General features: G+C 49.9%; 1 protein-coding gene and 1 long non-coding RNA gene across 15 annotated transcripts in view; one reads left to right on the top strand and one right to left on the bottom strand.

Annotated features, from left to right (window-relative positions):
- The window catches only part of SRCIN1 (SRC kinase signaling inhibitor 1), a 279,306-nt gene that overhangs the window by 102,765 nt on the left and 164,334 nt on the right, over positions 1-12,207 (top strand). For all 13 annotated transcript variants that reach the window (XM_077315657.1, XM_077315665.1, XM_077315656.1 and 10 more), the window contains one exon: positions 11,776-12,059. In XM_077315657.1, the coding sequence (XP_077171772.1) occupies positions 11,776-12,059 (284 nt within the window). The remainder of the gene's footprint in view (positions 1-11,775; positions 12,060-12,207) is intronic.
- The window catches only part of LOC143826729 (uncharacterized), a 41,052-nt gene that overhangs the window by 20,256 nt on the left and 8,589 nt on the right, over positions 1-12,207 (bottom strand). Inside the window, exons 2-3 of one of the 2 annotated variants that reach the window (XR_013227115.1) lie at positions 5,883-6,104; positions 1,982-2,059 (exon numbers count right to left, since the gene is read on the bottom strand). This is a non-coding gene — a long non-coding RNA (uncharacterized LOC143826729). Of the gene's footprint in view, positions 1-1,981; positions 2,060-5,882; positions 7,469-12,207 lie in introns of those variants that run through there. The other variant, XR_013227114.1, reaches the window with a different exon arrangement.

The following is a 12,207-nucleotide window of genomic DNA, read 5'->3' as shown; positions in this document are numbered from 1 at the left end:
CCAGCGCAACTGACAGGGATGCAGTGCACCTCGTGATGCTCATCCATGCTCATTGAGCTGGCCAAATATATCTTTGGAAGCAGAGGGGGGCGCATGAATCCCATCCAAGTCTGCTGGTTGTTGCCCTGCTGAAGAAGTGCCACGCATCTCGCATGCATGGATCAAGGCCCTGATTGCACCTCTTCACGGAATATTTTTGCTTGTGCCTTGCAAGTCTACGCGGATTCATCAGTCTATGCAGATGCTGCAGTCCCGAAAACCAGCCCTGGCAAGTGAGCCGAATAAAATGGTGCAGATGTTCTCCATTATGCAAATGATATCTGATTGTGGACAGAATTGTTCTCCGGCGTCAGCAAAAGCAGTGATCGGTTTATCCGGGATGCTGGCACCGAGAGGAGCATGGGTACATGGGAATCTGTCAGTCTCTCTGCTCATTAACTGAGTCCCCCCCCCCCTTAGAGGCCATCTTGTTTCATGTGAGCCCCCGTGAAGCTGCCTTATGCTCAGCTAAACCATCAACCCACCAAGATCAGTATTGCCTACTCAAATTGCAAACAGCTCTTGGGGGGGGGGGGTCTTAGAGGCTTTCACATCACCTACAGCCTGAGCTGTAACTAGAGATGCCAGGGATTGAACTTGGGTCCTTCTGCATGCCAAGCAGAGGCTCTCCCACTGAGCCACAGCTCCACTCCATGGCTGTCCAGGGTCTCAGGCGGAGGTCTTTCACATCACCTAGTGCCCGATCCTTTCTAAATGGCGAAGCCACTGAGTTATATCCCTTCTCCATGGCTCTCCAGAGTCTCAAGCTATGATCTTTCATGTCCCCTACTTCCTCTTTGAATGGGAGGTTCTGGGGAATTGAACCTGGAACTTTCTGCACACTGAAGAGAAGCTCTGCCACTGAGCCACAGTCCCTATCCATGGCTCTCCAGGGGCTCAGGCTGAGGTTTCTCACATCACCTACTGCTGGCTCCTTTACCTGGAGGTGCTGGGGATTGAACTTGGGACCTTCTGCATGCCAAAGCAGGATTCTTCCAGGATTCTCTTGCCACAGCCAGTCAGTGGAAGCTTACATCTTGCCTGTCTTACAATGCTCGTAAGCCTTCTGGGACCTGGTTGCTTCTGTGTCCTGAGCAATTCCTACCTTGCTGCTCACATGTGCTGTCAGACTACTGGGGTCTTACTACAACTATCCTACGGACACCTCTCCAAGCTCCCCATCAGTTAGGGGAAATTTGTATTCTCTCACACCAAGAGTGACCATTTCTGGTTTTCACCAGGACATGATCCAGTACCTGCTTCTCTCTTGTGCATGTTTATCCCCTGTGCAGAATTCCTTCCTACTGAATCCCTTCCCTGTTTGCAATGGAAAGGCTGCAAAACAGCCCAACCTGGCTCATGTGCTCTGGGAGGGCCACCTAACTGCTTGGAAAGTGAGGGTGGTGTTTAGAAAGGAGCTCAGCCTTTCCATTTCCCTCTTTTGGTTCTGAAAATGAAGTGGGACATTAGTCAGCTTCTCATGGTAGGGGATCTAATTCCAAGCAAAACTGGGGGGCGGGGAGCGGTGGTCAAACTCGGGCTGGGCCATCCATCTTAGGCATTTGTGTTCATTCTCTTCTGCACAAACTCATTTGTGGCCAGGAGTGCTTTTCTCGCCTTCTGCCATTCCTGTCTCTTCTCTCTTGTTCGTGGAATAATCCCACTGTGTCCCTCAGAGAGAGAGAGAGAGAGAGAGAGAGAGAGAGAGAGAGAGAGAGAATACCTTTATGGGCATAATAAAAAATAAAGAATAAAATAGTAGAGCCAGAAGAGTGCAATTAAATGATATATGCAATCCTTCAGTAGTATACATATTACAAGATGGCCATATTATGATGTGCGGTCTACAGTGGGGTTCACAGAGGTTAGTTATTTAGCCGGTATTGGGCTCAAGCATGAATAATTTACCCTTTGCATTGTTAACGATACCTTGGCTACTTACCGGATGGTTTCCAGATCCCTTTCCCACGGCATGTTTCTGGCTTAAGGGCCCTTTTGCACCTACACAATCTCCTTGAGCCTAGAGGAAAAGGCGGGGTACAAATGTTTTAATAAATAAAGATACTGCATAAATAAAACAAATCGAGAGGTTCACAGTGCCAGTGTGGGTCACCCTGTCAGTGTGTCACTGAGCAAGGACCAAAATTCCAGATCATAGTTTAACCCCCGAGGCGCCAAACTCTGTAACCTTCAGATCCACTCCCTCTCCTTTTTTCTGCAAATGGCGATTCCTTTTTAAGGTTTCATCGTCGTCATCCAATGCGAATAAAAAACAATTTACCATCCAGCCAATTCTTGAGAGTCAAAAGGAATTGCAGTAATGTTGGCGATTTCCAGAGGGAGGCAAGAACCCTAGACCAGAATCTGGCCACCAGGGGTTACCCGGATCATATCTTAAAAACAGCCTTTGATAAGACTACAGCTCACAGAAGGGAAGGTGAATTGCATAAACAACAAAAGCAAGTCACAGAATGAGAGAATAACAATACGCTTGACCTATCGCCAGATTAAGGAGCCTCTTGTGGTGCAGAGTGGTAAGGCAGCCGTCTGAAAGCTTTGCCCATGAGGCTGGGAGTTCAATCCCAGCAGCCGGCTCAAGGTTGACTCAGCCTTCCATCCTTCCGAGGTCAGTAAAATGAGTACCCAGCTTGCTGCTGGGGGGTAAACGGTAATGACTGGGGAAGGCACTGGCAAACCACCCCGTATTGAGTCTGCCATGAAAACGCTGGAGGGCGTCACCCCAAGGGTCAGACATGACTCGGTGCTTGCACAGGGGATACCTTTACCTTTATCGCCAGATTAGTAAATGGAAAAAATGGCATATATATAAAATTGGAATGTGCTATCTGATTTGCGATTTAAAAAACAACCATCGCTTTTAAAAGGCGAATTGGTCCACAGTAGCACCTTTGTTCTCACGAACCTCCAAAGAACTATCTCAGGAGCAGGTTTAGAATAAAGGCCATTTGAAATGTGGACACTGCAAGTACTGTAACCTCTCCCAAAATATGGAAAAAGTTATCAGTCCCTTGTCCTGAATAACTTGACGATGTAAAGTTCGGAAATGTTGCATAGGCCATTAGGTGACCTTGCAATAAGATATATGTAGGAACGACCTCTAGAAAACAGAACATAGGGGCAGAATAGTTGGGGGCACCTTTGGTACAACATGGACCGACTGATTTCAAATTTGGGGGTTTATGCAACTCTTCCCAGCATAATGAGATAGTCTCATTAGAAAAGGAAATCAAGCAAATCTTAAGGCTACAGACTTTGAGCCCTTGGGGCTTAAACTCTGTTTTGGCACCTCAGAACTTGCTCAGTTAATTGTTGCGCGTAAAAAAAAACCCTGCTGTGTCTGTAACAGAATTTGATGTCTGTGAACACTTCCAGCACCAGGGGAAAATTCTGGTTGGTATTTCACTTCATACAAACTACAGACGTCCCTTGTTTTCATGTCGTGCCTTTCTCTAACATGGTATATTAACAAATATGAATCTGTTTTTGTAATTAGTTCCTTTCTTTTAAATACAGTTTTTACTAATTTGGGTATGCTTTTTATTACGGGGTCTTTCTATGGTTTGCATTTAAATAAATTGTGGTTTTATAGAATCCCTGCAGGCGAGGCCTGCATGGGGAATTGCTTTCGGAGGTCGTATAATAAACCAGTTACTCATCACCTGGCATTTTTTCCCTTTTGTTTCGACATATTGCTGGGTGCAGCTCCCTTTCCCCCCTCTATCCCTGTAGCTTGGCACAAGTTTCACGGATCGTTTGTACCTGTTTGCCCTGAGAGCCCTTTGTGCTTGCCCTCTGCCCTTGGCATTCTGCGCTCTGGCCCCAACAATGCAGCTATTGCGGATCAGTGGTCATTCTTTTTGGGCATGGGGACAGGCGCCAGATGTGCCAAGCAGTCTTTCCTGGCCCTGGGGTTCAAATTCCAGCTGGCTTCTCTGGCATCGAGGGGCCGGTAAGCAGCTTGTGCCTCAGACACCCACCTGCTGGGTGCCTCTCTGCTTTCCAGGGCTGTTCATTCCCACCCACCTTTCGCCACCCCGGATGCCAGTGTTGCTGCTGTTTCCGAGTCTTTCTCTCCCAAGCAGCTGGACGCCAGCTTCAGAGCCAGCTGGGCCAATGGTAGACCACGCTAGACAAAGCGGCTTGCCTCGTCTTTCTTTCCCAGCACCGGCCGGAAAATGCTTACAGACACATAGGGGGACAAGTGGCCCCGAGCTCCTCCCCCCTACCCCCACCCCACGCCCCAGCTTCACCCCAGAACCTGGCAGCAAGCCTGACCTAGCTGCTCATGTGTAAGATTTTGTTTGTCTTAATGATGCCAGTTTGACTGAGAAAGGGAAAACAGCCGTGAATCCTGAAAAGGGACAAAACTGGAGCAGGGCTGGCGTTGGCATGCCCAAAGGCAGGGCAGTGGCTAAGGCCCAGGACTGGCACACTTTGCCCTCTCGCTTGCTGGCCGTGCTGGATGCACCACCTGGTGCCATAGGAGGAAAGGTTACAGTAGAAGAAAAAAGTCTCGAGCTGATGATGGCAAAGTGATTTAATGTTCAAACCAAATTCACAATATTCAAAACAATTTCAAAACGGATTCCCGGGTATATGTCCGTTTTCGATTTCTTCATCAGTGAATTCTAAATATCAATATTGTAATAACTTCATGCCATGGGTCACTGCTACAGAGGAATTACATATAGTGAAGTTAATATTAGTAGACCTCTACAAAATTTAATTTATGAGACCAGTTTGGGATTGAATTGCACATCTAAGATATTATAAGGACTAAGGTATGTTCAACAATCAAAAAACATTATTAGAGGATTGAGTTATTACAATATTGAGATTTAGAATTCACTGTGAATTTATTTCCTCCTCCAACTGTCTTGCAGCTGCCCTCCCCTTTTCTTTCCATGCAATCTGGACAAAAACTGCCTGCACCTTTCCCCTCATATCTGAACAACAAAACAAGAGCTAGATACATCTTTAATAACTATCAAACAAACTGGGGACTAAGAAGAACTTGCGTATTGTGCTGGTAGGTAGTTATAACGCTATTGCACCATAGCCGTTTTGTTCAAAACCCAAAATAGCTCTCCCATGTCACAGCAGGAAAATGGGACCTTCAAAAATGTGCGTGCCTTCCTGCCCAGACAGCTTGCTTAATGCACTCGGACCGGGTTCTTCCAAGAATGATTGCAACAAAGCTGGTTTAGGAAAGATGGCAGCAAAGCAGAGGGAGATGCAGGAAGTCGATGACTGGAGGATGATGTTTTGTGGATGCTCAACACCAAACCACAGTTGTGTTTCAGCTTGGAAGCCAAGGCAGAGCAAAACATTCCTGTGGATGCAGCCCACCTAATACTGTCACCCATCCGTCTATTTTATAGATTGGGCATATTTAGAAAGCCCGAATGCTGTTCTGAGCTACAACTTGGTGGGTTTTTTGCTTGTGAAGGCAGGATTGTACTTGAACACATGAAGCTGCCTTCTACTAAGTCAGACCATCGCTCCACCAGGGTCAGTATTATGTACTCCGACTGGTAGCAGCTCTTCTGAGGTCTTTCACATCACCTCCTACCAAACCTTGTTAACTGGAGAAGCTGGGGAGGAGGGGGGTTGAACTAGCTGCACGCCCAGCAGATGCTCTGCCACTGAGCCAGAGCCCTTCCCCAGAACCTTGTTTTCTCAAGCCCTGTTTGAGAAAATAAAGAGGCTTTTTTATTTTTAAAAAAGCAGCTAAGAACTTATAAAATGCAACAGCAGCAGCTCCGTGCTGTACGGTTGTCCAGGTACCAAATCTGTACGATCCTTGTATAGCCCAGGCCCACCTGATCTCAGCAGATCCCATAAGCTAAGCAGGGTTGACCCTGGATGGATGGGAGACCTCGAAGGAATACCAGGGATGTGATGTGGATCCAGGTCCTGGCAAGCCGCCTCTGAGCATCTCTCGCCTTGAAAACCGTGACTTGATAGCAAACACATGCACACGCGACATGGGTCTTTCCTCCTTATAATGGCTGCACTCTGGCTGCTTTTCCCCTGGGTGTCCCCTCAAACGGAAAGAAAGAAGAAGAAGAGTTGGTTCTTATATGCCGCTTTTCCCTACCCGAAGGAGGCTCAAAGCGGCTTACAGTCGCCTTCCCATTCCTCTCCCCACAAGAGACACCCTGTGGGGTGGGTGAGGCTGAGAGAGCCCTGATATCACTGCCCGGTCAGAACAGTTTTATCAGTGCCGTGGTGAGCCCAAGGTCACCCAGCTGGCTGCATGTGGGGGAGCGCAGAATCGAACCTGGCATGCCAGATTAAAAGTCCGCACTCCTAACCACGACACCAAACTGGCTCTCTGGAAAGGAACCTCCAAAGTCTGGAGCAAGGAGAGAAACACCAAAGGGAGGAGGGATCCGGATCCTCTCGCCCACCGATGTCATGCGGTCCTTCCCAAGCGTGCCGCCCCTCCCCAAGGCAAACGCGTGCGCTTCTATCGATCTGTCAGGCCCGCTGGGTCGTCCCTCGCCACATCAGCTTTGACCCTACGAAAGCAACAGTAAGCACGCTTTGTAAAAGACTCAAGGGTAAGGTGGTTTGTAGAAAGAGAATCTGGCGTGTCGCACTGTCGTTTGTCAGTCCAGCTCGGCAAAGCTGAGATTGCTGTACAAGCCAGCCGGGGGCTACAGCGACCATTCGGCTTTCCTGACCTGTTTAAAGGTGAGTCAGCACAGAGCAAAGCCCCTTTGATGCCCAGTGCTGCTTGTGCCGTGGACGTGATGGATAACTGCGTGGCTTATAATTGACCCTCTTCGGAAAGGTGGCGGCCCAGCGTTCAGCTCTCTTAAAAACCATCATCTGTCTCCAGTCTTAATTGAAGACGGGTTTTAAATAGGCGATTTCCCAACTTCCCTTTTATTCCATTATAGTCACTGGCCCCTAGTGGTCTTTTTCCTGCCGTTCAAGACAGGCCCGTTTTAGTAACTGGCTGCTGGCAGAATTCATTTACGTGTTCGTACAAACCCACTTGTGTCGGGTTAGGAAAGTGGGGTAGATTTGGTGGGGAACTGTCCTCTCCTATTTTCTGCCCTTTCGTTGTGCTTGTGAGTCACTGAGTTGTGCTCGGACAACACCGAGTTGTCCACACCGTTTCCAACAATATGTCCGTAGTGCTTCCTCAATGGAATGAAGACATCTCAATGGTGCCACTCTAAAACTGGTGTGCCACATTGGCTTGGTGCTGTAGCCCTGGGTAGGGAAGTGCTTGCAGACTTAGGGGATGGAACCGAGGGGGAGCACAGCTGGGGAGAAGGACCTCAGCGGGGTACAGGGCCAAGTTCCAGGAGGCTTTTGAGTCTTGCCACAAGGCTAATGTCTCTAGCCATGCCCAACCTGCAAAAGGGAGCTCCTCCACCAGGCACTTGCTTGAGTCCGGCCCACCCAACAACATCTGCTAGACACCCCCCTTTACACGCACAATAAGCATAACATTCCAGGTGTGTTTCACTGAGTTAATATCATCATCTAGCAGAGAGAGAGAGAGAGAGAGAGAGAGAGAACACACAAGGGATTTGTATGTTGTATGTCTGATAAGGTTGCCAACCTCCAGGTGAAGCCTAGCGATCTCCCAATATTACAATTAATTTTGGCCAACAGAGATCCGATCCCCTGGAGAAAATGACTGCTTTGGAAGATTGAGTCTTTATTATTTATTCCAGGGGCGGGCAGCTGTGGCCCTCCAGATGTCTATGAACTACAATTCCCATGAGCCCCTGCCAGCATTGTCGTCCATACACATCTGGAGGGCCACAGTTGCCCACCCCTGATTTATTCCATTTTACGCTGCCTTTCCCCAAAGGCTCAGGGCGGGCTTAAAGATATTAAAACCTTAAAATATATCGTATTACCATTCCTAAAACTGCTAACACATGAAAACCTTAAAATTATAAATAACCTTAAAATTATAAACGTAACCGTCCCCTGCAAACTTCATCCCTGTTCCAGGGGCAGAAGAAAGAGAGCACAGGTATCATTTCAGTGATGTTCTAATTGCGTGGATTCTTGGTTAGGGAGGCCGGCTATTTTGATGGAGCCTGGCTACTTCCTCCAGAGGCCTGGCAGAACAACTCAAGAACTTGCAAGACTCTGATCTCGTTCATTCCACCAGGCTGAGGGCCAAACCCGAAAAGCCCCTGGCTTTGGCTGGCATTGTTCCTTGCTCAAGCCCCTCCCCAAGCTCCACCCTCTAAATCTCCCACCCTAGAGTTGGCAACTCTGGTGTAAAGTATAGGGGAGAGGCTTCCTTTTTGAAAAAAAGTGCGATCTGGAAATTCGGAGGATCCAGCTGGTTTGCCAGCAGCATTTTTTAAAAAGTCCTCTGATGACGTGGTGGGGGGGACAGTGGATGAGGAGGCAAAACAATATACATGCTCCAGCTTGAAAAGGGAATCAGAGCAACAAGCCCTCGCAAAAGCAGCCAGGCAGTAAAACAAAGCCCCATAGCAAGCAAACATGGAGGTCAGAAGGGGGAGCCTGCTGAACTATTTTCATCCTTGCTTTTCTTGCACTCAGGATCTGGGGTCCAGAACCGGAGTTTTACCAGGGACTTCTGATTGAGAAGATCACTTTGGGGAACCTGCATGGTTCTTGGATCCAGGGAAAGGCTTTTTCGCAAGCCAAAGCGGCCAGAAGCAAAGCTAGCCTGCTCCTTCCACTCCCCGCTCTCCAGGATGCGCAGCTAGACCGAGGCTGTTTGCAAATCCTTTGCAGATTGCCGGGGCACATTTAACTTTGCCTTGGGGTGAGCGCAGCACCTGCCAGCCTCTCCAGCGGTTACCTTTCGTCCTGGATCTTGTGAGGCGGCATGTCAAAAGGAAGAGCAGGTGGCAAGGAGGTGCTTTTCTCTCCGAACGGGCGGCTGTCTTCACACACCACGGAGAGCCGCAGTCCTAGTCGCTCGGCTCCGTTTTTTACTGCCTTGTTAAACCCCTTTTTAATTTTTCTTGGTGCTCGTTTCTCCCCCTCCCCCTTCCACATAACAAGATCCCATAAAGTATTTTTATGGTGGCGAATGCTTGTCTTTCCTTTGCCAATCTCTGAAGCTGTCCTCACACTCCGCTGCTTATTACAGCCTGAGCTGAGGCACTCCATTATCGCAAAACAGCTGTCTCTCGGTGAGCCTGAACTTGCAGCCCGGGCCCATGGGAGAGGTGGCATCTACAACCTCAGAAGTGGGGCCTGGGAGCTTTGGGGTCTGCACTGAACCTTTGGGAAAGGTTGTGGTCCCCTGCAGGGGGTTTCCAGTCTAAGCCCAAGAATTGTGCTTACTGGTGGACAGCTTCAATCCTCTGATGCAGTGATCAGCATTAAGAAGGCTTCAAGGTATTTCATCCACCTCCCGCAAGGTACACCTGTCCCCTCCTGGGGCCATTCCCACAGGGGCTTGTTTTGGGCCCCTCTGGCAGTGACACAGACCCAGGAGGGAAGCTGCTCGCCTCCCACGTTTCCCACCTCTGGCAGCATGAGGAGTCTCTGGGGTGCCGTGGCACTCCCCTCGTAGTTTTGATTTTTACTTTTATTTCATACTAGGCCGAAAGCCCGTTGCACCCAGGGATGCAATGGGCACTAGCAGCGGGAGTCCATGATGGGCATGCTGTCGCCTTACCTGGCTGCAGGGCTGGCAGAGTGGGCGACGTTCCCAGCAGCCAGCCAGTCAGGCTGGCGGGCGGCCAGATCAGCCAGCTAGGCTGAGCACTGTGGGACTGTTCTCACCGTGGGACCGCATCTGGCTGCCAGGCTGTGAGAACGTCTTGTGGCTGTCTTCTGGGGGCAGAGCTCCAGGCAGCGGTTTGCTGGGCGCACCCAGATTGGCCTGTGCAGCTGGAAGCAGGGTCCCGTAGTGGCTCTCATAGTGGTCGAATTCCATCCTGGAATCTCCAGTACAAGATGTCAGGTAATGGGTGTTGGAAAAGACGTCGATGAACTTCTTCCCACCAGAAGAAGTTAGATGAATGAGTGATCCGACTAATTCCAGAGAGCTTTGTGCCTTTACTTTCTCTCAGCATTATCTGGCGTGTGCAGAAAGGGGTTTTTGTGAATCTGACCTCATCTTGCATCGCTTTCTGTTTGAGTGATGTGTTTTCTCCTCTCAGGTAGCACGGGGTTTGGGGTTCCTTGTTGCAGAACAGGATGTCTCTTTTTACTCTAAAACAGGGGTAGTCAACCTGTGGTCCTCCAGATGTGCATGGACAACAATTCCCATGAGCCCCTGCCAGCGTTTGCTGGCAGGGGCTCATGGGAATTGTAGTCCGTGCACATCTGGAGGACCACAGGTTGACTACCCCTGCTCTAAAACATGCCCAGGGCAGCCGGTTGGATCCAACCAGTTTTGTCGCTGGTGGAAAATGGAGGGAGGTCCTTTTTGATCTCCCAGTAAGGCTAGGCTGGGGAATCACAGAACCTGCTGGGGCAAAAGTCATGAGAGACAGGGACTCTCCAGGAGGGGGATTGGGGGAGATGGAGTGAAGAAGCTGGTGGGATCCAACCCCAATGCTTAGCCAGCCCACGCATTATAGCAGTAGGGTAAGGACACTGGTGTGGCTGGAAGTAGCACCAGTTCCGCGGCCATGAATGGCCCTAGGTGAGGGAATCTCAACCATTGGCTTTGCACTTTGATAGATGTGAAATATTTTGGTCCTGCTCTGTGGATGAGCCAAGATGTCTGAATAGGCTCAGAGCCATTTGAGCTGTTTCCGTTTCCTTTTCTTGGGGTAGACATTGCAAAGCCCGGCCATCTCTTTTGAGTTTCATGAGCCACTGCTAAGTTTCAGGGCAGAATTCCCCCCCCCCCCACCACACACACCTCTATGAACCAATTGGCGCTTCAGTTTTCTTTTCTTTCCACATTTACTGTTTCAGAACATCTGTCTGTCTTTGTCCTGCTGTCTGCCAAGGGGCACTTTGTCCGTTATCCTCCCTCTGATGTCTCTTGACTGTTTTAAATTTTGATTTTGGCTCCTTTGCGGGCAGTTCTGGTGTCTCTGTGGTCCCCTTCCCCATCCCCTCTCCTTGCCTTGATACGTTTGTGTCTTGATACGTTCTCCTGGGATAACGGCCTTCTCTGCCCCACACCCTTTCCCCTCCTGCATCCTTCCCCACTCCCCTCAAAAATCACTTGGGATCCAAAAGTGATTTGTTAATGGGCCTCCTCACCTGACCTCACCTCTCGCCTGATGAGGTCATCCTGCTCCAAGTCCTGAAATTTGACTACTGCGAGGGCACGATCCTGTTCTGAGTCTGATTACTCAAGAAGAGAAGGCCCTCACAAAAGCTTGCTTCCCTTGGGGGAGAGAAATTGGGCTTTGCCAAATTCCTGTGTGGGGGGGGGGACCATCACCACAAAAACAGGACAACCACCCAACCTTAAAGACCAATCAACCCTCTCTAAGAAACCAGGATTGGCTCATTCCTCTTCTTCAGTGTTTCTCCAGACAACCAAGACCAGTCCCCTTGGTGAGAACGGCTGCTTTGGAGGATGGACTCCACTGCATTATACCCTGCTGAGGCCCAAATCCCTCCCTCCCTGGGCTCCACCCCCCAAATCTCCATGTATTTCCCTACCCAGACCTGGCCACACTAGGACATCTGGCATCCTCAGTCCCCTTCCTGCCCTGAGGCCAAGAGAGAGATGCCCTGACCTCTCCTCTGCGTTTCTCCCTCCCTCCCCATCCCTTGTAGATCCCGACAGGACTAGCACCCATATGATCTCGGCAGATGATGCAGAATATCCACGGGAATACCGGACCCTGGGCAACGGCACACGCCGTTTCTCCAACGTAGGGCTGGTGCACACCTCGGAACGCCGACACACCGTCATAGCGGCCCAGAGCTTGGAGGCCCTCACGGGGCTCCAGAAGTCGGAGATGGAGCGGAAGCGGGATGCCTTTATGGATCACTTGAAGAGCAAGTACCCCCAGCATGCCCTGGCGATCCGAGGCCAGCAGGAGAGGATCCGGGACCAGGTAAGAGCCGCCTCTGCCTTCAGTCGGGCTGTTTTGTCCTTTGTCCCTGCTTGAAAGGTTGTGTTTCTCTTCCGTTCACGGGGTGCTGTCGGCCACACACACACACCTTCAGGGCTGTATTACTCTTTGCGCAAAGGTCCAAACTAGG

Source organism: Paroedura picta, chromosome 16 (assembly GCF_049243985.1).
Source record: "Paroedura picta isolate Pp20150507F chromosome 16, Ppicta_v3.0, whole genome shotgun sequence".
NCBI lineage: Eukaryota > Metazoa > Chordata > Lepidosauria > Squamata > Gekkonidae > Paroedura > Paroedura picta.
This window is presented reverse-complemented; position numbering and strand designations above follow the sequence as displayed.